The following is a 24,847-nucleotide window of genomic DNA, read 5'->3' as shown; positions in this document are numbered from 1 at the left end:
GAGCAGAGCTTCATATGTAGATTTCGTACGGTCTAAGAATATCTCAGGTGGATACGCGGGTGGGTAGTCGGCAGCGCGAGATCTAGCGTTACGCGCCGACCCTCTCGGCTGCGCGACGCGTTGGTTGGCCCGTAACGTTCAATGGGATTACGCGCTAAAACCACGGGCAGATCCGAAACAACACGTTCTGTTGTGGTTGAAACGTTGTTATGCTGATTTTGGGTAGCCGTCATGCTCTGTTCTGTCCAATGGGTGTGTTGGGTTTGCTGCGTAGTGAATGTCACGTGCGCGGGATCGAACCATCTGGGTCGCTAACTTGCCGCTGCCTAGACGGCAGAAGGGCTGAGTAATGAGGTATGCATATCAGTGGTTGATGGAAAGATTGAACGCGAGTAGGCCAGTGCTCTCTGATTCGATTGTAATGTGGAGTTCGTCGAATACAGAAATCCGTTCCACGTGCTTACCCAGGTATAGACGCACGAGGGCATTTCTGCTTGACCGTGCACACTGCGGCCATTATTAAGGTATGATATGGCGTACAAGCGGTCCGTAGTCGAGTTTTGTGACAGCCAGATCCTTGGAATTCGGAGAACAATCTGACGTGCCACCAACGTCTTCCCGTGCGCAAGACAGACTGAGCCCTACAATGCGACACAGCTGTCGCAAGTGGCTTTTGACTCAGCTATTTTCATCCTCATCTTCATGCGCGGCCGCCCATGGGCTTCTCTTGCGCAATGATACGCCTCTTCTCTCAAGCACGAATGGTATTGGCGCTAGGCAGATGGCGATCGCCATCAGTACCAGACTCGCGTTCCTGGTGCCTATGTTCAAGAACAGATGTCTCCCGACGAGTGGGAACCCAGCACCAGCGAGATTCCGAATGAGTCCAATTCCGGCAAGAGCTGATGCTGAGTACGTCTTGTAGGCGTCCTCGGTGTACGTGAGCGTCATGAGAACTACATCGAATTGTTAGTGCAGCATGATTGACGTGGATCATCTGTGTAACTTACTGAGAGTGTAGAATGACCATCCCCAGAACGCGCTGGCGAGGACTGCGAAGAAGGGGTGTATGTTTGGCGTTGCGGTGAGTGCGAAAGCCAGAAGAGAGACTGGTAGCACAATAGCTGCCAGCTTCGCATGATGCACTCGAGCCTCGGGGACGTCACGATGGCCGGCCTGAGCAACTTGTCTTTGGTAGTATCGTTCTTGAAAGGCGTTCGTCGCTAGGCCAAGCGTGATACCGACAACAATCCCCAGGAAGGAGATCCCGACACCGATAGTATCGAAACCGTATCCGTTCGGGCCAAAGATCATGTGGAAGGCACCGTTGAAGAGAAAGCTCAAGCCGTATAGAAACCCGTTGTAGAGTGCACCAAACTGTACGATAGCTTCAGAACCCAAGAACCTGAATGGGCGGGCGAGTGCCGTAGTAAACAGCTGCTTCGGTCCTCGTTGCTTCATTTCGTCCGGTACCTCAATCTCATCGTCGCCTGTTTGCTGTCGTAGGGCCCGTGCTCTCCGCAAGAGTATTACACTATGTCTTGTTTCTCCAAGGCTATAGAGTGCGACGACCATGACCACCCAGAAGGTCAAGCAGATGAAGAACATGATGCGGAACACAGCATGCCACGATCGACCATGTGCAATGAATGAGAAGAGTACAAAGCCAGTCGGGCTGCCACCTGTCGCTGCCCACAGAAACCAAGACATTGCTGGCCCAGTATCATAGTGATGAAAGAGATCCGCAATGGTGCCCCCAAAGTTCGAAATCGTGGTCGATGAGAAATAACCCGAGAACAGACGCAGGACAAGGAACGGCCCAAGTCTCTCTACATATGTCGTCCCCAAAAGGAGCAAGAGAAAGATACCGTAAGACACAATATAGACAGGTCTCCGTCCAAAGTATTCCGAAAGTGGCGCCAAAGTCATAGGACCAAAAGCCAACCCAAGAACATACATGCTCAGTCCAAGAACAGCGACGCTCGGCGACACGCCCATGTCTTTCGCAAAGTCGCTCGCGACAGGACTAAAGCCACTCGCGCCCCAAGAGACGCTGAGGTCTATGGGTACGATGGCGGCGACCATTAGCCATTTGCGCGCTTTCGACCAGTTCCGGGGGTCGTCTGGATCGTGGGGCTCGAAAGCTATGACCTTGGTTGGAGAACTGGGCAGCAGCGGCTGGCTCTCTGGTTGAGAAGAGCTCATCACTGCGGAAAAAGGCCGCGCAAGCTGACAAGATCCCGGAGTTTCCGATGTTTGGTGTTGATGCTTCGGAAGGCAGGTACACAAGGCGGGTTCGGTTCCCCCCAGATGATGACGTCACCGGTCATTCGTCCCGGATTAGCACCGAACAGCCGGGACAGGGCATTTTGGATGAGTATAACACTTTCAATTCTTGCGGTTATGCATCTTTAGCATTACTTTTGTGTGAGTTAGTTACAACTTCGACTGACGAAATCTTAACGCGATGATCTAACATAGGTAAACTACCCCGGAAGCTGCTCGATGTGTCCATCCAAAGCTCCACACGGCCCGGGCGTGTTCATCGAACATCGAACATGTTCCATCGTTCTTTTGATCGTAAAAGGCTGCACTCCCTCTTCACGTACTGTTTCGCTTTCTTCCCAGCTAAGAAAGACATCAAATTGTTGCAAGCCCTGGATTTTCTTCAGCGGGGCAAATAAGACGTCTTCAAAATGGGAGTATGGCTCGGGACGATCAGCGCATGCCACCAGGTCGACCCTCATGTACTTGAGAGCTCCCATCTTTGATATGACCTTCCAGGTCTGATTCCAGCTTGAGATGTCGTAGGGCGGTACGCCATCACAGAACTCCCATATCAGCCATAGCTTGTCACTCGCCCACTTCAAGTACAATGATTGGATAGCCTGGAAGTGATGGGTAGGTACAAGACGTTGGAAGCAGAAGAATGCTGTACAGGTAGGAAAGTAGAAAGTGTTGGATGAGTAGAGATGCTGTATAGACTCGGAGTACCTAGCGCAGAGAAGTCAGTCATGTTCTGCGGGCCAGCGAAGCCTCAGATGGAGGGAATAACATACGCCAATTTACACGACCGTGGAAAGGCTGTGAGCTGCAAAAACTTTGCGCATCTCACATCGAAAACCGGTAATGGGCGGACACCGTAAAAGTATCTCCATAATTCGATCTCTTCCGGGATAAGCTCTATTTCAAGTTCTTCGTTTCCGAAGGCGTATAGGTAAATCATCGTCCGTAGCTCTGGAGGTAATTTCGTGAACAACAAGCATTGCGGCTGAGTGGAGATCCCATCTGTTGCTGCGCTCAATGCCGGGACTTCTATCGTGTCGGAGCGTATAGGTGGTAAAGATGCGTTCCAGTTCGTTCGAAGCGTGTTCTGCTTTTCTATTTTTCTTCGTCGTCGCTCCTGAAAGTTCTTGATTCTGCCCCTTTTCATCGTAGGTTCGATCACTACATCCACAAATTTGCCGAGCATATACCACGCTACGTCTTCGAACAATCGCATGGCTAGTGATAGAAAGTGGAGAAAGATTGGGAAAATGAGAAAGGGCAATATCAAAAACTTGGTGTTCTGAGCATTGAAAAGTTGTGGACAATGAAGCGACGGTTCAATCCGAAGTAGAAATAGCACATGAGTGATATGAGAAGTTGCTGCCTAATCACCGGATGGGGCGAAGTCGATGCGGCACGGTATCCTTCAAATTGGGGCGTGGTTCAAGCAGGGTGCCCCCTCTCTGATTATGAGCCGAATCTACCTAGCTCAGCGTGAACGCCGCAAAGCCCACTTGTTATTTCTCGGTGGGATGACATCTGGCCTAGCGGAGCCATTGCGCTCATATCGCCAACTCGACTCTTGACGAAGATGACAATGCACCTCTTACTCAGGCTGGGGCCTATTCTTGGTTTGGAAAATGCCACTCCACTCCCCGCGTGATCTTGAACGGCCATGTCTTCCCTTGACGATGAAGGTCTTTATGTTCGGGCCAACTAGCGTAAACTTCAAACTCTTTCGATCCCTGGGCGGTTTCTAATGGAGTAAACAAAGCATATTCATAGTCAGCATAGATGTATGTTGACCCGGGCACCATCTCTACTCTCACATGCTCTAGTGCTCTCATCTTTGAGATTTCCGACCATATCAGGGACCAACACGAAGCATTGTAAGGTGGATATCCGTGGAGAAATTCCCACATCTCGCCTGTTTGCATATATGCCCATCTCAATCTTATATAACGGATGGCATGGAACCAGCGCGCTGGAAGAAGGCGCTGAAGGCAGAAGAATGCTGTGATGTTGGGGATGCGAAATGTATTGTCCCCATAGACATACTGTATCGCTTCTATATATCTGTGACGACTCCGTCAGACGCTGAAACATGGAGCCACGAACTCGGCCTTTCAACAGGTTTAGTTTACTCACGCAAGTTTGCATGATCTCGTGAAAGCCAAGATCCTTTGTGCCTCAACACATCTCATGCTAAACGAGGCGTCGGTATCACTGTCTTCATGGAGTTCAAGCTGGAGTTCTTCCCCGCCGATGGCATAAGCGTAAATAAGCCTTCGCAGCTCTAGAGGCAGCTTTGCGAAGAGCGGGGATTGTTGCTGAATTGAGACGTTTGCGCTTGAGAAGAGGTCGAAGAGGTCGTTACTTTCCGCGCTTGTTCCAGACGGGAGGCGTCCATTCCATTTAGCACTAGCCGCAGCTCCGAGTTTGTCGAGGAATTCTTTTCGTTTGCGTCCATTTCTCTCCGCTATACGGTGCCAAGGAGCCTCAATCAGTTTTTCGATGAGGTATTCTTTCAGAGAACGCCTCAGCGCCGATGGTGAACGCATGTGGGATCGGTCCTTTCTTTGTCGAAACAAAGCGTAAGGACGTTTTCAGTGGTGCGCGACGGCGGATGTTCTCTTCAGTATACTAATATATATGCATGAGGGCTCGTGTTGGAGACATCGAGCTCGCAACAGTTTTCGGGCCTATCCTTGCGCTGTTTGTGGCACGGCATGCGGCGGGCGACGGCCAGCAAGAAACAAAGCCAGGCAACAGTCGAAGGACGCGTTATTCTGTTCGCGAGACTACCACAGCGTAATCAAGGTAGGAAAAAAGCAAATGATAAGACGACATAGGTGCCCGGTGTCCAAGGCACCAGATGCACATGGGCGTACGTGCTCGAGTTCCCGTTCGCTACACAGATGGGCATGTGAGCGATATTGAGGACGATTCCGTACCTAGGTACGCGCTGTAGTGTATTGTCTGGGGCTCTGTATCATCGAACAGTACCGAATTGCAAGAACACGCGCGTGTATGATGACGGGTACGCGATGGCTGCAAGAAGGCGCGTTCCGTCATAGCTCTTCAGAAGCAGAGCTAGTAGCCAGCGCGGCACCACGGCGACGTCAACGACCTCTGCACACCCCCAATGCCAACACGGATTTACATCTGCACCAACAGGCCATGCAGTGCGGCTTGTTTACTCATCGCATCTTCGACAGCAACATGTAGGCCGTCCCGCCCTCCAACAGACCCTGTCCTCGGTCGCTTTCACGCCGAGGGGCCGAGTAGCGCGTCTTCCCCATAGCAGTCCTCCTCCTTTACCCCGGATTACGGCCAGGATCATCGAGCTTAACTTCAATTAATTTTCCCGTGTACCTGGATACGGCTTGTATAAGAATGGGGAGCGAAGTACTTCCGAAGGCATGTAGTGCTCGTTGGCGCCTTCCGTTCACAACATGCGCTCTACCACAGCGACCGCAGCGGCGCTTCTGCTGTCTTCGAAAGCATGGGCTTTTCTAAGCGCGAGTCAGAACAACCAAAGTCTGACCATTGCCAATGACCGTCTTGTTGCGTCGGTAAGCAAGACACGAGGATACATCAACGTCCTTACGCTGGACGGACAAAACCTCCTCGGGACGGAAGATGGCAACACTGGAGTCGGTCCATATCTCGACTGTTACTGCACTCCATCTGGCTTCTGGACACCGGGCCGGGGAAGCAATGTTCAGTACCAGCTGTTCAACGGCAGAGACTCTACTAATACTTCGTATGGGGGTATCAGCATGGGCGAGACATACGCTCCGACCGGTCAGAGGCTAGAGCAGTACTGGTTTCTGAGAGAAGGAGAAACAGGTCTGCATACATTCAGCCGCGTAGTATACAACAACAAGACTACTCCCTTTTTACGCAACTTGCAAGAGTTTCGCACACTGTTCAGGCCAAACCATGAACCCGCGCTCTTCACGCACTTCGTTACCAACGAGAAGTTTGCTGCACCCCGCCCAGATACCGAAGGACAAGTCACTGTTCAAGATGCTACATGGTGGCTGGCCAACAAAGAAGATCCATACGTTACCGGCGTAGGAGACTACTTCACCAAGTACACCTTCCAAGACACATGGCGCGATCACAAGGCCCATGGTATGTACGCCGACGGTACTGGTAGCGCCAATGGCTCAACCTACGGCGCCTGGCTTGTGCACAACACCGTCGAGACTTATTTCAACGGCCCTGTCCATTCCGACCTCGTGGTCGATGGCATCGTATACAACTACATGGTCTCCAACCACCATGGCGATCAAACGCCCAACATCACCGATGGCTTCGACCGTACCTTTGGGCCGCAGTACTTCCACTTCAACTCCGGCGGCTCGCTAGAAGAGCTCAGAGAAGATGCCGAACAGTATGGTCTCCGTCCGGAATGGAACGCCGACTTCTACGATTCCATCGCAAAGCACGTGCCAAACCTCGTCCCGACATCCGGTCGCGGTACCTTGAACGCAAAGATCAACCTGCCCGCCGGAGCCAAGAACCCCATCGCCATACTCACAGAGAGCGGCCACGACTTCCAAGACAACGTCTTCGACACAAAAGCTTACCAATACTGGGAAGACATCTCTCCCGCCGGCGAAGTCACCATTCCTCGAGTAAAAGCCGGAAACTACCGTCTCACAGTCTACGCTGACGGCATCTTTGGCGACTACATCCAAGACGACGTTCTCGTCTCAGCAGGAGAAGCTACTTCCATAACCGCAACATGGACCCCCGAGTCCGCCGGCAAAGAACTCTTCCGCATCGGCACCCCCGATAAATCCTCAGGCGAGTACCGCCACGGCTACGCTCAATCCCCTACCCATCCCCTCCTCACAGAAGAATACCGCCTCTACTGGGGCGCTTACGATTTCATCAACGAGTTCCCCGAGGGCGTGACGTATAAAGTCGGTACGGATGACGCGTCCCAAGCACTCAACTACGTGCACTGGGCTGTCTATGGCGGAAAAGCGAACTACGAGCGTCCAGTACCTGTGCCTGATCATCCGTATAACTGGACTATTCTGTTCGATGCCAAGGCGGATGAACTAAGGAACAGGACTACAGCGACGTTTACGGTGCAGCTTGCGGGTGCGAAGACGGCGGCGGGGAATACGGATGTGTTTAACGCGAGTGAGCCGTATTCGAATCTGCCGTATACGGTAAATGTGAATGGGGTGGATCTTGAGCCTTGGATTATTCCGTAAGTTTCTCATTCTTTCTCCGTCTTCAATCATGAAAGTGTACTAACAAGCATATCAGATACAACCAATCCTCATCCTGCGCCGTCCGCTCAGCAGTCATATGTTACAACCTCGCGCACAAATTCCTTTTCCCTTCGTCCATGCTGAAGGAAGGGGAGAACAGTTTGATCCTCAGCTTACCGTACAACGGAACCAACTACGAGAGCGCTTTGTTGCCTGAAGCGGTCTATGTGCAGTATGACGCGATGAGACTGGAAGTGAAGTAGATGGAAACAAATAATAGGATATTTGATCTATAGGAAAAGACAATCAACGCCGTGATTATGCACCGCTAAATGTACATTTGCTCTCCCCCTTGTCATCGACGAGTGTATCCAATAATAAGGCTACGCAACTTCTTCTACCATACGTCCACTGAAAGGCTTCTGGGTCCCTTTCTGCGTCTCCCCAGAGAAGACACTGCCGACAGGGGCTTGGAGCCACTCGTCTGGCACAGCAAGTTGTGTCCCCTTGGCGTTCTGGATATATCGTACGTAGAGTGGGTTCGCTCGCTCAGGCTCCTGTTCGATCTCCTCACCGTCTTCGTTGAGCTCGATCATGGATTTACGGCCACGCTTCGGGGGTTGTTTCTTGAGGAGGCGGTTGATGGTGTCAAGCTAGGGTTGGAAGGTCAGTAACTGTGTGTAGTAAAAGATAGCGGGGTTCGACAAACCTTCTCCTCTTCGTTCCTCTTCTCACTGAGGTTCTTCCTCCGCCTTGCCATTTCTGCTCTTCGCATGGCGTGTTCTTCGGCTGTGAGGTGTTTCTTCTTCTGTGCCTCGTTCGAGAGGGCTAGGAGAGCGCCGTCTTCTTCTTCGTTGATCAAGGCGCGTTGGCGCTTGGTCATTTTGCTGACGTCGGGGGTCTGGTCGCGACTGAGGTCTTCGTCGCTGTCCATTTCGTCCATGTCTCCACCTGGTGTGACACCCATGTCGTCGTCTTCCTCGCCCTCAGCATCCTCGTCTTCGCCCTCTGCGTCTTCCTCCTCAAGGTCAGAGTCGGGGTCGCTGAGATCGTCGTCATCGTCGTCGTCCATGGCCATTTCCTTGGCCTCGACTTTGTCTTGGGCCTTTGTGAGCTTTATGGCTGGCGCTGGCTGGACGGGGATCCCTCTGCTCGCATTTACGGTGATGCGTGGTGCTGGCGTGTCCTCCATGTCGTCGTCTTCATCTCCCTCGGCGTCCATATCCTCATCCTCGTCTCCTTCAGCGTCTGGCTCGTCGGAGTCGTCATCCACGTCCATGGCATCGACCTCCTCGGCGTCGTCGTCATCTTCGTCTTCGTCGTCCTCGCTGTCGATCTCCCGCACTACGCGACTACTCCTAGATGCGCGTTTGCCTGCGACTATGTTCTGCCTGCTGACGCCTGCCTTTGGTACGACTCCACCAGTGGCCTGTCTGAGCTTATTGGGGGATGACTTGACGGTGAGGTGGATCGACTGGCGCGTCTCTTCGGGCGAGGAGCGCTGTATGACAGCCGCAGCGGGCGACTGGTTGGCAGTGCCGCGGCGAGGGCGGGTCGAGGAAGCGGTCGGGGCACTGGAGGCTGTTAGAGGAGCTGGAGGTGCGCGCGCGCGGAGGCGAGGCATGATTGCAGAGGAGCAAAGTGCGAGGCCGGCAAAAGCGGGAGAAGGCAGTCAGGAAGGATTGCGACGGCGTCAGATAGGCCGTCGGGTCCGTTGGCCTGGGGCAGGGGTGTGCAGGCGGGTGGCACAACGGTGGTGGTGAGAGGGGCGCCTCTGGGGGCAGTGACGGGCTCTTGGGGACGTTGTACTCGATGCGCTTCCCTTGGCGATGGGTGCAAGCTATTCGCTCGCCTTGTCAGCCACATACCTGGTGCTGTTTCCTCGCTGGTCCCATCCCTCGCCCTCGGATTCGTCATGCTCGGTGCTTATCCGTCGCATGCGTTTCGCCGCGCGATCTGCCATCTTTGCGATTGGTAAGATGTTATCCTCTAGATTAAAAGTGGTTCCAATGGCGTGTTGCGACAATTCTACGCGTGTTGGTCATCGGCCATTCCATCAACCTTCAGATGGAGATTCGCCGGGATCTTCCCCAGGTCCGATTAGACCAAAAGCGGTTAGCGCACCTATTCCCTTTTATAGAACGATGATCTTTCTCGCATCACAACACTGAGAAGGAATTACAATTCTTGGTAACATCCCGACTCGTTCGCATCTGATCTGGGTTTCGGGTGTAAATCATGTGGTATATCAGGTCTACATTGGAAGACTACCTAGATCAACCCCGCCTGTCCACTTCTCAGGTAAACACAGCCTTCACAGTCTCCTCAAGACCTTCCTTAGGCACTCCCAGCTTCTCGTTCCAAAGTCCCAAAGATGAGAAGTCACCCAACTGCTGCTCCTTGCCAAACGTCGCGCCCTGAATCAAGTACATGATACCGCTGTGATCTCCCGACTGGAGCTTGGCACGTCCTTGCTCGATGTGCTCCTTCACATTGACCTTGTTGACAGTCCACTTCGTACCAGTAACCTTCTCTGCTGCAGCCAAGATCTCCTTTTGCGTTGTCTGAAATCCACTGATGTAGACATATTGGTTCTTAGTCAAGTCGGAGTTCTTGAGTGCGTTGACGGTCGCGATACCGATTTGGTTGAGGTTGGTGCTTGTGAAAACAGCTTCACCATCATCAAAGAGGGTAGCAGTCCTTGACTTGCCGTCAAAGCCCAAGAACGCTACCCTGAGGCCCCAGTCGAAGAAGGGACCAGTGGCAATGCCAGTCCAGCTAATCTCCTTCTCCTTGGTCTTGAGGTATTTGATCGTCTCGAACTTGGGCCCAAATACGGGCACGATCTCACGAGCGCGCTCGTCATAGACGTTGCTTCCATACTCTGAAGGAAGGAAGCGCTTCACGCCCGCTGCGATGGCAGCATCAATCAGTTTATTTTGATCGCCCAGTGCCATGCCGCCGACAAGCGACAAGACAGCATCTTGGCCCTGGAAGGCTTCCTTCAAGCTATCGTGGGAATCGTAGTCCGCGCGAATGACTTTGACGCCTTCGGGGAAGGTCGAGCTAGAGCCTTGGCGCGAGAGGACAGTTGTGTTGAATGATGAGTCCTTGAGGAAGGCGTTAAGAATTGAAGGACCCAGGTTGCCGCTCGCCTGATATTGTTAGCTATCGTATGCAGGAGAAGTTTGGCAGGTATGCATACACCGATGATGATGACGTTCTTGATAGACATGTTCGAGAAGTGTTGATGGTTGAGTCTGAATAGGTTTGATATCTGTGATAGGTTGTAGAGTGTGTAGTGATTCCGATGTTATGAGTGTCGTTGAATGTGTGGTATACTTCACCGATGAAGACGCTCCCTTATGTACACCACGACGAAGACGTGATTATGCATGGCTATGATGCAGGTACAGGGCCCCACATCCCCAAATCCGCGCTGCTTGTAAATCTGCGTCGTACAACCGCGTTACCTTAGTAATGAAAGCTGACCCAAAGCCGCACATGGCATGCATTTAGACATGATGCGGCGCCATTGCTTACGGTACTAGTCTTGGTCGATACCTAGGTGCCTGGGTAGGTGCAAGGTCGGTGTACTTAATCTCTCCGACAACCACTCTCCAGAAGCTTCGCTGCGGAAGTAGTGCATGGCGAGGGCTCTATCGCCGAAGGTTAATCTCGTAATTACGCCGAAATCATCATGCCAATAGATCAGGTTCAAGTCGGTAGAAGGCTGATGTTGGGGTTGCTTAGCACATCTCGCGGAAATGCACCGCCACGCCAAGGCGCTAGCCTGATCCAGATCATGACTGTGGAAGTCGCGCGCACGCGCGGTCACTCATCCCTTCTAGTTGTTACTTTGCGCTTTCCCAACCTCTTCGTCACATCACCAACACAGAACACGCGCATGCGTTCATACTGCGTACGTTCGAGAGCCACTGGAGCTGCAGCAAATTGAATCTTTACATTCGCACCTCAAGCTAGAGCGAACGCGCTTTCAATCTTCATCGCCAAGACGCATTCTGTTCTCGATAATCCCCCATCTCTCCAGCTGCATGAGCAGCTCGAGCGGATCTGCTGCGTTCCAAGCGCTGATTTCCCACTCTGTACGATTTCTCCCGCCCCCTTTGTCGTACACCCAGGGTATCTTCTCAATGGTCCACACAAGTTCTCGTTGTGACGCGTTCAATCGTCGGATGTACTCCCTCGCTTTCATAACCGCGTCTTTAGTCCCCTTTCGCCGAACCTTCATCACCGATGCTACGACATACATTCCTGGACATCTCGTTCTGAGGCGCAGCTTCGTGTGCATTCGGTCGATGTCCGTCAAGATCGCGTGGTACGCATGCTTGTTGAGGCCGAGGGCATCCATTTCAGGTGTATGAGGCGGATAGATGGGATGTCTGAATCCGAAGCGCAGTACTCGGAGTCTGGTCCCTCGCTCTACCGTCTGACGGCATTCCAATCTTCTGTTATGCTCGTAGCTGGTTCTGTTCACGGCACTAGGAAACTGCTCCTTCCACGCCCGATCATCGCTCACAAGCGCGGCAATGATATCCTGCTTGAGTTTAGTATCGGCATACTGCTTCCTCCTATTCACTAGAGGATTATCCTCCATCTCAGCCAGATACTTTGCATATGTACTGCGCCGCGTGCTGGCATTGATGCTTGCTCTCATCCAGGCTCGAAAGTAAGGATCGACACCGTATCGATCGATATTGACACTCAGAACCTCCCGCTTACGAAGCGGGACAGCGTTGGGACAAAGAGGATATGGCTTCGAACGATCTCGAATTTGTGCGTGGTGGGGTATGAGACCATCTGCACACTTGATCGTCTCCGCCGCAGACATTGCTTGACGCCCAAGTGTTGGTCTTGGTCCAGACTCAGCGCATGGAAATACATCGATGAAGGACAGACGCTGACCCATACGCTGACTCGGCTTGACTGGAGGCGCAGACATCAGTGCCGCTTGCAAGGTTTGGTCGCGGTCGACATGGAGAATCTGGATATGTGAGTCTGAGACACGAGAGGGCGCGAAAAGCGAAAACGAATGCACGCAAACCATCACCGAAACGCCCCTAGCTTGAAGATTCCATGTTATCTCTTCAAGTAGCTGATTGAGCGCGACGGCCTCTTGCTGGTTCTTCTTCAACTGCTCGGTTGTGTCCCAAAACCTGCCGCATTTGCCTGGCCCGTGCTTCTTTCCGGAAGTCTTGCGTTGACCGGCTTCAGCAGGGGATGCCGCGACCGGTCCTGCACATCTCTTTCTCCTTACTCCCGTCCAAATCCTGTTCAAGAAGTCTCGCAGCGCAGTTGTCAAGCGGCAATAATCTTCATACGTGAGGCCATGGTCTGCTAGCGCAGTTGTGTACTCTGTAGGTTCGCAGAGGCGGAAGGATGTCACGAAATGCGCTTCGGAGCGACTACATTGTTGACGGTCGGAGACCCCAGGGAATAACATCCCGATGTCGTCAACGAAGCGTTTCTCCGGCTGTTGAGGAGGTAGGCGAAAGTCGCTTGCCTGCACGACGGATTTGCGAATATTTTCCAATGTCGAGTGCCTCATGCTAATCGTCGATTTCAAAAGGCTTCTTGCTCTAGCTCCAATACGCTCGCCAAGGACGCGGTGATCGCCCGAGACGCAGGCATCAGGCCGTGCGGCTGACGAGATTAGGCTGCTCTTTGGGTACGAAGACTCTGACTGCAGTGGCGGATCTGCGATCGTACTCTCCGAGCACTGTTTCCCAGACGACTGCGCATAAAGTGCGCGGTGATAACCCAGCGAGTTCGCCTCTTCAACGACGTGAGAGTCGCTATTGGATATGTTGTTTGTCGCGACATCCAGATCTGGCTTCGTGCTTCGAAAAGGTATGGGATCAGTGTGCCTGCGAGATAGCACAGTCCTGGCATGCTCGCGCTCTCCTTATCTTTCCGCGCATCCCATGTCTCCCCTCTCGCTCCCCAAGGTCGTTATACAATCCACCGACAGCCGCTGAGCCATGTTGAAGATCTGGACGTCATGGGTCTCTTTCTCCCATGTCTTTCCGGTTGTCATACAGTACTGAAGGTGTTCCGACTCGGGGTAAGCTGATAAGATCAATGCGTAGTTTTCTCCAGTGTTCGCAGCTCGTCGAGGGTCCTGGTAAACAAGATCGTGGGCAACAACCCACTAGATATGCATCAGAAGCGACTGCCGGCTGCTAAATTTACAATTGCGATAGCTCGGCAATGTTTCTCTTCCTGCAGCGCAATTGACTCTGGACCAATCTGCACTCAGAAATCTCGGCCGAAACTGAGGGCAGGGGCGTATGCGAAGACACAGGGCTGCAGCAAGGGGCTGCCCTTTGCGCATGTCTTGGACCACTACTTCAACAAGTTTCGACGCACGATGACATTCGAGCACCACAAGCATTAAGTCTTCGCCCAAAACAGCCGCGTCCAAGGATCTACTGATTACACGGTCCATGGTGAGATGCTCCGCGGATCTAGTGTGCGCTGCGCCCTCCCATTTAGGTGAACTTTCAAGCGCAAAATACGTGGCATTTCAATTTGGGCTTTCGTCACCGCTGCGATCGATCTAAACTCTGGAGTCCAAGCTCAATGCGATTGTTGTTGGCCCCAAAGGTGAGGGCATCTGGCGGTGGCGCAAAGGATCAGGCATTTCATGCGCCTGAAAACGCCGCAATCTCATGGGCCAGGATTTACACGCATCTTCGCAGGGTCTCTTCCTATATCCGATTCAGCCTTCTCAGCCGAAATCTGATGAGAAGTAGAACATCGGAGTCATACCATTCGCGTATTGTCATACACCAATGTGCGTCAAACGAAGACTCAACATGTACACATCTTTGACGCGGCTTCTCTCACACGTCTCTCCCAGACGCCGTCAACGACCATGACTACTCCTACTCGGGCCAGTCACTCGACCACCGTGGTGGACTCATTTGGACATGATATAAAACCTCTTCGAATTGAAAACTACTCTAGAACATTTTCACTCTCACGACTACATCCCCAATCGAGGCGCCATGAATCAGGAACCCAAGAACTACAGTACATGGTCTGAAGAAAGATACCGTGATGTGGCCTTCTCGAGAAAGAAGGCACTGAAACTATGCCAACCTGGTGAGACTGGTGCGGTGACATCGGGAGGGTCTTTTGTTAATGACGCGCTGGCAGACAGTTCAGAACACGATCGTTTACGCGCAAGACGTCATTTACACGACCCTGCTACACGTCATGATCGCGGGAGAAGCAAATCTGACAAGCAAGCTTACGTTGAAGAGGAGGACCCCGAGACAGGCGCTCTTCATCGTTGGGAACCAGAATGCGACAAGAGCAGTGTTCATGGGAGAGCCGAAGGTATTGGTGAAAAGCTAGCACCGAGGCCCAAACAAGAAAACCGTAACTTGGCTCCAAAGAGTGTTACCACGAACAATGAGGCTAGAAAGCACCACGAGAAAGTTCGAGTATCTCACGAGACAGATCGGCACACTGTTCACGGCGAGCATCACCGCGGTAAGCTATTTGTGCCGTCATAATCTATGACCCGTTACTGACTATATTGAAAGATACTCTTGAAAATCACGGTCTAACGAAAGACTACATCGAAAGTTGGCACATTCGTTGGGGCGAAAAAAGTGAGAAACGGACGAGAAAAAAGATAATGGCGGATTTGAACACGCATTTAACTTTACAGAAGCACCGACAAGAAAATGCCGCAAGCAAGGCAGCGCATCTCGCCTCATTACAGCCCCCAGATCCAAAACCGATCATTTCAAACGACATGAGTAGTTCGCGGCGTTCCATAAATACTCCCAAAGATAACAAGCCGGGTGCGTCGTTCCGAACTCATACCGAAACCTCGTCGACCAGTTCCACCTTAGATGTGTCGCGTGACCAAGGTGAAGATAGTCACAAGAATTTCGATTTTAGACAAAGCTACGCCCATCGCACTTCCAGAGACTTTCAAAGAGAAGAAGAGGAAGGGAAGAGACAAGAGATTCAGGAAAATCACAGGAAATGGTACGAGGACTGCAGACAGAAGACTGTGCATGATGCAGCTGCACTCGCCTCAGTACAAACATCACGCCCACGACCGATTATTGCAAACGGCATGAGTAGTGCGCGCACTGCCGCAAGTCATTCCAAAGATCGCAAACCGAGCGCATCGTCCCGTACGCGTCCCCGAGTCTCGCCGATCAAATCTACCCAAGACGCGCTGAGGGTTCGGTCCGCTGAGGCAGGCCACACAACGAGAGAGCGCAAGACGGTAGTCGAACAGTCACCTTCGATTTATTATTCCCGTCGTCTTGATTACAATTTTGAAGATTCGACTACTCCTAGTGGTTCTCGGCCATGTTCGCATTGCGGAAACAAAAACCGGAAACCCCATTACATTGATGCGGCTTGCCAGCCCGACGCGTCGCTGACAGCAGCTGGTTCTGCAAACAAGCAGCGGTCCTCATCGGGAGAAGATGTGGCTAAGGAGTTCGGCTTCTGGATCTAGTTGAAGAGAGATGTCATTCTGTCCGTTGAGGGCTATGTCGCGATTTTTGGCTGATTCGGTAGTAACCCAATATCGAAGGGGTCCAACTGGCTTCTCTGCCCATATTGGCGGCTCTGTTCTGAATATATCGGTAGTATCTAGTGCTCGTTAGTTCTCTTATAATAACAATGGCGTTGACATCAAGTCGAAAGCGTTTGGAAGCAAATTGCAAACCTCTTTACCATTCACTTGGATTCATAATGCCTCGCTTACCAAAGACGGAACAGCCAGTCATACCCCCGATCTCCTCGGCCTACGCAGTGCACCACATAAGCATGTTCCATTGTCGGCACCGCCACCGTTAACTTCGACGTCCTCACCGGCCCATAGGGGTAGCAGCTCCCTCAGCTACGAGCCATCGCGCATGTCCGATGTTGCCTTGTGGTAAGGCACTAATCTCGCTTGGTGGGGTTCTTCAACACCCACCACTCACGACGCTTTTGAGAAAAGGTCCCTCAGCCTCGACCACTCACAGCCTTCGTACGGTAGCTGGGGTGGCTTCACCGGATGATGCTCAGCCTTTGACCAGCCACCGTCTTACTATGAGCGAGGGCTATGTGCGAGATCGCGTGGCCGATATATTTATGATAGTGGTTGTAAGCATTTTGCGGTAGAATCTTAGGCACTGGTTTCCAAATATGTCTGCAGCTCATGACTTTCCTGCGACCTCCCCGGCGGGGGGACCATCCAGGGTTACGACACCTACCATTCAGATCATCGATGAAGAAGGCCGGGGCGTGATGGAGGACTTCGACGACGGCGCGTCGGAATCCAACGAAGTCGCGATAGAAAAGACGAGCGTCGACGTCCAATCCATACTCTACGAGCGAGCCCTGCACAACAAAGACAATGACCGCTTCTGGCCAGAACTGATTCTGAATGAGATACTGACGGAGACTGTGATTGCCGATTTGCTTTGCAGCAACGACGTGCTTGCGAACAAAATTGCGACATATCATCGGAAAGTGTTTGCAATTCTCATCATTCACGGGAGAGAGAAAGAGATTCAGCTCTTCATCGATGAGAATGTAAGAGACGAAGACTTGCCCCTTTCTTCGGAATCATCGCAAAAGACAAGACCTTGCTTTAGCAAATGGAAACCATTCGAGCTGGACAGTTTCCGGCACACGCAGTATGGGATGATTCCTTTGTTCCTGGATTTCGAAGGGGATGGGACGACAGTGAGACAAATAAACTTGGAGCCGAAAGTCCTATTACCTTTCCTCACGGAGGAAAGCAGCGGTGCCGGTGGATACAGTGAAGTATACAAAGTTGTGATCGATGCCCGCTCACACGGCTTCGACCGTGCCCTCAATTCGGTAGGCCGCGCTGGAGATTGGCACAGGATATTCTGCTGACTGTATGAGATTAGATCGCCACGAATGACTGTTTCGCAGTGAAGAAGATAAGCCATGCACAGCAAAGAAAGAAGGAGATGAACTTCGAGGCGGAGGTCAAAGCTCTGCAAAGATTCAGCGGTTTTATTCACGACCATCTCATCACACTTCTGATGTCATGGAAGACCAGCAACGACTACTTTCTTCTCTTCGTCTGGGCTGAGTATGACTTAGACAATTACTGGGAACACCATGAACTGCCGATTAGGGCTGGAGTTCCAGACGTGGACTACGTGCGATGGATTGCGAAACAGATCGTCGGCATGGCGGGAGCCCTGGATACCATGCACAACTTTCGCAATGTCGAACTGGCTTCCAATCAAAAGAGATATGCGCGACATGGTGATATCAAGCCAGAGAACATTCTCTGGTATAGGTCTCCGAGTGACAAGAGAGGGATATTGGTGCTGGCTGATCTGGGGCTGACTACCTTCAACTCGACGAAGAGCCGCTCAGCGCAACCCGGACGTTACGTGCCAGTAACTCTGACGTACCGCCCTCCTGAGTGCGATCTAGTAGGAGGGGTCGTCTCGCGTGCCTTTGACGTCTGGACGTATGGCTGTGTGCTTCTCGAGCTGGTCTGCTGGGCTCTAGGAGGTCAGCCGCTTCGCGCGCAGTTTGCGAAGGAGCGAAGAACGTTGTATCCAGCGACAAACGTTCGCTCTGACATTTTTTTCGAGGTCTTGAAGGTCAAAGATGGGCCGACAGAGTACGCGGTGTCGGTGAAAGAAGAAGTTGGCCAAGTAAGTAGTTCTTCTGTTCGTCGTACATTCGCACGGAAGAGTACTGATCACCCATCAGTGGATCACGAAGCTCCACAAACATGAATACTGCACGACGTTCTTCCACGATGTTCTGGACCTCGTCGAAGATAAGATGATAATTCCCATATCGGCGCAGCAAAGCAGGATCGACTCACGCAAATTGCATGAGCGGCTGGACAGCATGAGCCGTGGGGTCAATGATGACATCAACTTACAGTACTTGACCCCAAGACCTTCGCGTTTGCAACCAAAGCCCCGTGTGGTGGTTGATGCGCATCTGCATGTTAATGCATTGCAAGAGATCGAACAAGTCCAGAGTAAACTGAGCGTGATTCGCGGGAACACTCAAGCTTCGCTGACACCACACCAGCTGACACAGTTGGGGGACTGATCAGCGCAAGTCACGATATGGAAGTATATGGTTTTAGGTATGCGTAGTTACAACAGCGGGAACCGATGGTTATTTCATAGACTAGACATGGCTCTTCTTCTGTCGGGCGTCTTCCGTTTGCTCATTCCAGGCGGTTCGCGGAGCTGGCTCGTGGTACTAAACTAGCCTTCCGAGTAGTGCGTGAACACGACAGAGTTTCTGAGCGCGAACCATTCGCTCTTAACACAATTAGGCTTCTGCATAAGACTTGCGACGCCCACTTACGCTGGTTAATTTCCTGGGAAGCTCGCATTGAAAGACGCCACGCTTGTACTGAGCGCGTGTCAGCATGTCGTCATGCTCCACAAGGCTGAACTTACATCCACTGCTGCATCGCCACTGGGAAACAGCTTGCCGAAGAACAATTCCAGAGCCTCGCGTTGGATATACTTGGCGGTTAAAATCAGGATCATCGCTTGGAAGGACGACTTCTACGGCAGGCTGAGAGGCGCAGTGACGAGGGGTAACGAGGTTGCTTATTGTGGCGCAGTCCGGACCTCCCGACTTCGACGGAAGGACTTGGATTGATCATGCGCGCAGGCGGCCGGTGTGATATATGGCTTTCGTAAGGCTGCATCTTTGGCCCAGGCGAAGCTCGCGCCAATCTGCCCCACCGGAGATGCGCTGGCATGCTCACGGGTTATGTTGTGTCCTCTGAACTTGGAGCAGGGCGCAGCGGCGGCGCACTACGGGAATGAAAACGAAATCACAAGGTGGATCACCGAGGTCTATAGTCTAACGTTCGCGAGGTCTGTACACCACCGGTGAAAGACCGGTGTGTGTGGTCAGTGCCACCCGCGCTTGGACGATGTCACCTTCTAGATTGCCTCCCTGTCGCGATTATTATGCGCTCTAGACGCAGACTTCACTTCAACTTTCACTGCAGACCGCGAACTCGTCTCTACTTTCTCATATCACCTCTCTTTGCAACGCTTGGATATTCTCTAGCCGCATGGATTGGGCTGACGACGATGCGTTCCTCGGAACACAAGAGACGACGCTGTCGAGGATCTTCAGATACCGCCCACGGGAGTCTGTCGGTATCAAGATAGTGCAAAGTGAGGGTGTATGAGCCGCCAGTTCCCGGACAAAGATTGTGACTGACCTGCCAGTACGTATTGCAACAACAGCGACTTGGTTCTGAACAAGAATGGAAACGGTGGCTGAATTCTGTACGTCCTCATGACAGGATATTGGATCTTACTTTGGCTGACCACATATAGGTGGAAGCTCAAAAAACCTCGGATAGCGGCCTTATACTGATGTACGTACAATTGTACACACGTCCTAAAGCTGCAGAATCTCTGCTGACTCCATTTCATCAGCCTCGCGAGCCGAGCAGGTGGTGACTCTGGAAACACGAACTTGTCAACTATAGCATCCTGCCCCGATGAACACGATTTTACTCGAGCCGAAATAATGACAGGCGGTCAGCGTCGTTGTCAGACCTTCGATGCATGTGGCAAAGGACATGACATGAACCAAACCGTTATGTCGAGGAAAAAGCGGCAACCGGGGCTCGCAGAACTCCCATTTTCGCTCGACACTTTCAAGAATATTTGTAACACCTTTGGCATTCATATGTCGTTTGCGAAGGTGGTGACTCGTACGGATGTTCCGAGCTTCCAATGCGAGAAAGTGGTTATGAACGGACCCGCTTACGGTACGCCAGTACGCCTCAAGCACGAGTACTATCCAATGCTGACAAGACCAGTATACAACTGCCGGACGTCCAACTCATGGCCCTCGGACATGGCTTTATCATCTTCATACCTTCGGAGCTCGGGCATTACGTGTGCCGTTATGTATGGGTGCACCCAAAGCATAGAACAATCAATCATGAGGAGGCTCGACGGAATAAGGCACCGGGCATGCCATCCGATGATCATGCCAGGTATCTTTGCCGAAATGGAACTTCTCCGACACGTAGGTCTTGTAGAGGCAACGATCGTGGATATAGAGACGAAGATCTTCAGACTCGATTTCGAGGCTAATGGTATCGAAGCAATGGATCGCAAGGAGATGAACAAAAGAAATATACAAAAGCGAGAAGCTTGGCTAGATGCATCCTATCTTAAGACCTCGCTTGTCACCTGGAACGTGCAAATCGCAAAGATGGCGAGCCATGCAGAAGAGTTTAATTCAGATCTTAGATCCATACAACGCAGACTGGAAGCGAAAGAAGATCAAGATGTGAGCGGCGATACCTCAATGAGCTCATCGCAGACCTGGACAAAAGACAATGAAAGCGATGGAGAAGAATCGTATCTTTGTGGCGACGGCGCCCAAAAGCTTGCGAATGACAGTCCAGATTCTACTGGTCCGAAGGATCTGTGGATCCAAAACAACGTAGCAGATGCGGCGGGGAAGATTGAAAGGAGGCTAGCAATTATACATGATGAGTATGAAGAAAAGATCAGAGACTGCACCATGCGAATTGATGGTATGGCGATGGCAACACAATGGGTTCGTACTGTAAACACTCAAACTTGGATCCAAGGCTGACACGATAAGTCCCATAGCGAGACGGCGGTAGAAATGGCAATGGCCACTAATCGAGAGTCAAGGGTCATGAAGTCCATCTCACTCGTCACGATGATTTTTCTACCTGGCACCTTCTTTGCGGTAAGCTGCTTCGATCCGGGATGACTACGCCGCTGCTGACGCCACGTAGACTGTCTTTTCCATGACGTTCTTTGACTGGTCTGGTGCTAGTGGCGATGGCCATGTTTCAAGCTACTTGTGGATCTATATTCTGGTTACCGCCTTCTTCACAGCAGGTACTATGGGCATGTGGTACTTTGTCGTGATTTACCGACGTACTATTACTAGAGAAATGGACCCAGAAAAGCTTACGGGCGACGGGAACGGGGTCGTGAAGCTCTACATCACGGAAGCTGCAAACCGATCGCTACAATACTGGACATCATTATTTCGGCCATGCTGCGGTATGATGTAAATGGAGAGAGCAACCTCCCATGCATACCATACATCTCGAATTTGTCTTAGTCGCGTAAGCAGCCCTCGCAGTGGTTCAAAACATCGCCCAAGGGGCTACAATGACATCAATCGATTTTTGCATGCGGAACCGTACGTGAACTTGGTTAAGCCCGCAAATTATCGTATCATCTTCTCCTAAGCTCGTGTCTCGTCAAGGGAAAAGCCGACCCGATACCCCATGACATGCACCCGATTTGACCTGGTAGAAATGTACCACTAAGACTTGTTGTTCACTCGAAGATACCTTTGCTTGAGGGCTCTTAGCCGACTGCGCCATTTTTGATGAAACCTCGTTGAGCCTTCACTTTCCGGGCTCGTTGCATTCTCTAACCTTCCATCGTCTGTGACCAGTGAAGGGTACTTATCCATCGATACCGATGGCATGAAGTCTTGCCCAGTAGAGTGACGGTGTTGCAGTATTTGGGACTCAGTCGGTGGTGACAATAGGTTCGTGCGGACGTGTGAGAGTGCGGAGCGTGTGAATCTCTCACGCCTCGAATCGCTAGGCATTGGAGGTGGTGTCCGCGGTGTAAGTTTCATATTCATCTGGTAATCCTTCCTCATCTCTGAAGACAGTGAGATCGAGGTCTTGTGAGACATGTCGGTAGGGGCCCTATGGATTTCGAACCGTGCCCAAGGGAGACAATATTCTGGGTTGCGATTGCATGTCTTTTTGACCACGTCAAATGTTCCCACAATTTCATCGCAGGTCGCCCGTTTCGCCGAGTCTGGCTCCAGAAGTCGTGCTTGCACAAAATCGACGAGATCAACGATAAAATCTGGCGTTGAAGAAGCTTCTCGTAGCATTTGGCATTGCTAGTACAGCGTCAGTGAACTGACTTGGCATAGGGATATGATATGCTCACTTGTATGACCGAGGCTTTCACTACCACTATATCATCGCTATGATCATCGTCTTTGAGAACGAGATTGAAGAAATGATCCGCGTGGAAGTTCAGGTTCGAGTCGTCTGATCGAGCTTGCGCGAAACTACTCACCCCATCCCAGCCACGGACATACCAGACAAGGAATTGCAACACCACGCAACCGAACGACCAGATATCGGCTTTAGGGGCTACTCGCTTTGTCTTGTCGAACTCCGGCGCCCTGTAGGTGTGTGTAAAGCCGCCTGCTGCTTCTGCTGGTATCGTTTTTGAACGTGTAGCGTGAAATTCGGTAGATCCAAGGTCCGATATTACGATTTTGCCTTGCCGATGTGAATGAGACCCGCCACAGCTACACTTGAACCAAAGCATGTTTTCTGGTTTGATGTCTCCATGCCTTCCGTGCGTCTTCGACCGGTCCGGAGCGTCGTAACTGGCGATTTCTTCGACCTCGGAGTGGTGGATACAACGTATAGCTTTTGCGAGGCCCAGGAGTTGTCCGGTCATCCATTCCGCCAGATCCGCATTCCGTGGAAGACCGGATACCTCAGGGTAGTGAGTCTGCCAGAACTCCAACAGATTACCGTCAGCCCATGGGAAGATCATGCTGAGATGACCTCGTTGTGTAAAGGTGGCTAGAAGCTGGATTATGTGAGGATGCCGTCTGCCGTTGAGGTACTTGTAGGCCGTAGTCTCGCGATCCAGTTCGTGACTCTGGTCGTTCGTTGCATTGTCGCGTTTCCGTAGCTCCTTGACCGCGAAACACATCTTCTCTGAGGTACAATGATCCGTCTTGACAATATCAGCCTTTGATGTATCAAATTCTAATGGTTGACTCACCGAGACTCGGATGTGGTCGTAATGTGCCGAGTGTATAACGACTTTACGTACAAAGGAGTAACCTCCTTCTCGGCGTATCGCTGACTGAAGCTCTGGATTCTCAGCAGTGCTAGGCTTGATCTCATTGTCGACGAACGGCAGCTTGACGCATGGATGCAGCTTGTACTCTAGGAACCCCGGTTTGGTACTGTTGCTGAGCTTGAAGTACGGTGATGTAACTTGACCTTGGTATATCTTGAAGCAATCTATGTCTTGCGGTCTCCAGCTCTTACTCGTAAAGAGTTTAATCGGTCGTTTAGATCGACAAATACCTTCGAATTGCTCGAAATCGAACGGCAGGTCAGCATCATAAATTCCCTCTTCGATGAATTCTTGGATTTCCTGCGCCCTTTCCATCAAACATAGAATGACGAAAAGCTTTCTCCGGGTGGTGATTTCACCATTACTCAAGGTTTTGCAATTCCACACCTGGAGTGCAGTCGAATGCAAGTCGAAATTCGGACTTGATAACTCGAGCTCCCGACAAATGTTAGGGATAGTCACGACCTCGTCCAAACAGTTGAGTGGGAGGAATTGTGAGTCTCCTTCGCAGGTCTCCATGGCCTCTCGAATGAATGTGTTCAATGGTTCTGGTGTGTAACCATGGCCTTCGCTGACATGCGCGTGTTTTGAGCGTTTCGTGACATGGTCGACGAGATGCAATGAGTCACCAGTATCCTCAATGGTACTACTGAGTGGAGCAGACAATTGTGGAACTTCGGGTCGTGGCTTTCGGTCGCGAGTCTCCTCAGATTCCATAGATGTTTTGTTCGCCTGAGAGATGTGAAACCTGGTGCGAGGCGACTGATCTATGCGAGAAGAAGCCTGTCAAGTCAGGTTTGCCAATTGTGGATATGTACAAGCCACAACTTACAACATCGTCAAGGTTATGGTGCCCACTTGCGTCGATGATTGCATCATGCTGGCCAGCCGCCGGCCCCCGAGTCATCGGACTCATACGAGTAGTCGGCCTTGCTAAGGAGGTATTATAGGGCTGCATGTGAAACCGCTCAAGGAAACTGATATCGAGCCACTGGCTAAGGAGTTAGGCAGAACTGTTGGTTCAAGATTAGCGGGCCACAGGGCGACGTATGAGCCAGCCATTTGCCTCATCAGTGCGCAGAGCCTCAGATCTCGTAAGCTTTTCGAATTTGGCCCCACCTACATGGCTTTAACCCTCTTGGACTTTGATGCAGCCTCAAGCCTGTTACTGCAGGACGGCAGAGAAGGCAAATTCGTGAATGCGACGGCTGATTGGCTACGATCGAATGAAGGACTTTTGCCTTTCCTTAGCGGCAGGTCCTTCATGCGGGCTGAGATGTATGCGCAGTGCATCGACCAGGGCGATGCACGTTCTCAACATTATTTCCTAAGGCAGCTTCGTAAGCTGTGTTTGCGCAAGGTTCAAAAGGCCAGATCCAGGGGGCGGACGTCCTG

At 51.7% G+C, this 24,847-nt stretch overlaps 6 protein-coding genes across 6 annotated transcripts; 2 read left to right on the top strand and 4 right to left on the bottom strand.

Annotated features, from left to right (window-relative positions):
* Nucleotides 1-678: 678 nt before the first annotated feature.
* On the bottom strand, nucleotides 679-2,205 carry J4E86_005734 (uncharacterized protein; the record flags this gene model as incomplete). The annotated part of the gene is made up of 3 exons (XM_051446266.1): nucleotides 679-956; nucleotides 1,011-1,516; nucleotides 1,958-2,205. 3 exons carry the CDS (start codon nucleotides 2,203-2,205, stop codon nucleotides 679-681), a joined length of 1,032 nt encoding a protein of 343 aa, XP_051303033.1.
* A 3,518-nt stretch (nucleotides 2,206-5,723) lies between these two features.
* On the top strand, nucleotides 5,724-7,768 carry J4E86_005733 (uncharacterized protein; the record flags this gene model as incomplete). Its single annotated transcript, XM_051446265.1, has 2 exons — nucleotides 5,724-7,501; nucleotides 7,561-7,768. 2 exons carry the CDS (start codon nucleotides 5,724-5,726, stop codon nucleotides 7,766-7,768), a joined length of 1,986 nt encoding a protein of 661 aa, XP_051303032.1.
* A 120-nt stretch (nucleotides 7,769-7,888) lies between these two features.
* J4E86_005732 (uncharacterized protein) lies at nucleotides 7,889-9,468 on the bottom strand (the record flags this gene model as incomplete). The annotated part of the gene is made up of 3 exons (XM_051446264.1): nucleotides 7,889-8,158; nucleotides 8,215-9,079; nucleotides 9,374-9,468. 3 exons carry the CDS (start codon nucleotides 9,466-9,468, stop codon nucleotides 7,889-7,891), a joined length of 1,230 nt encoding a protein of 409 aa, XP_051303031.1.
* Nucleotides 9,469-9,802: 334 nt separating this feature from the next.
* On the bottom strand, nucleotides 9,803-10,740 carry J4E86_005731 (uncharacterized protein; the record flags this gene model as incomplete). Its single annotated transcript, XM_051446263.1, has 2 exons — nucleotides 9,803-10,660; nucleotides 10,711-10,740. 2 exons carry the CDS (start codon nucleotides 10,738-10,740, stop codon nucleotides 9,803-9,805), a joined length of 888 nt encoding a protein of 295 aa, XP_051303030.1.
* Nucleotides 10,741-16,694: 5,954 nt separating this feature from the next.
* J4E86_005730 (uncharacterized protein) lies at nucleotides 16,695-18,280 on the top strand (the record flags this gene model as incomplete). Its single annotated transcript, XM_051446262.1, has 2 exons — nucleotides 16,695-17,375; nucleotides 17,429-18,280. The coding sequence occupies 2 exons, from the start codon at nucleotides 16,695-16,697 to the stop codon at nucleotides 18,278-18,280; spliced, it is 1,533 nt and encodes a 510-aa protein (XP_051303029.1).
* Nucleotides 18,281-22,474: 4,194 nt separating this feature from the next.
* Nucleotides 22,475-24,169, bottom strand: J4E86_005729 (uncharacterized protein; the record flags this gene model as incomplete). The annotated part of the gene is made up of 1 exon (XM_051446261.1): nucleotides 22,475-24,169. The coding sequence occupies one exon, from the start codon at nucleotides 24,167-24,169 to the stop codon at nucleotides 22,475-22,477; it is 1,695 nt and encodes a 564-aa protein (XP_051303028.1).
* Nucleotides 24,170-24,847: the final 678 nt, after the last annotated feature.

The sequence above is a fragment of the Alternaria arbusti genome (assembly GCF_024043155.1).
Source record: "Alternaria arbusti strain BMP 1465 chromosome Unknown scaffold_6, whole genome shotgun sequence".
Taxonomy (NCBI): domain Eukaryota; kingdom Fungi; phylum Ascomycota; class Dothideomycetes; order Pleosporales; family Pleosporaceae; genus Alternaria; species Alternaria arbusti.
This window is presented reverse-complemented; position numbering and strand designations above follow the sequence as displayed.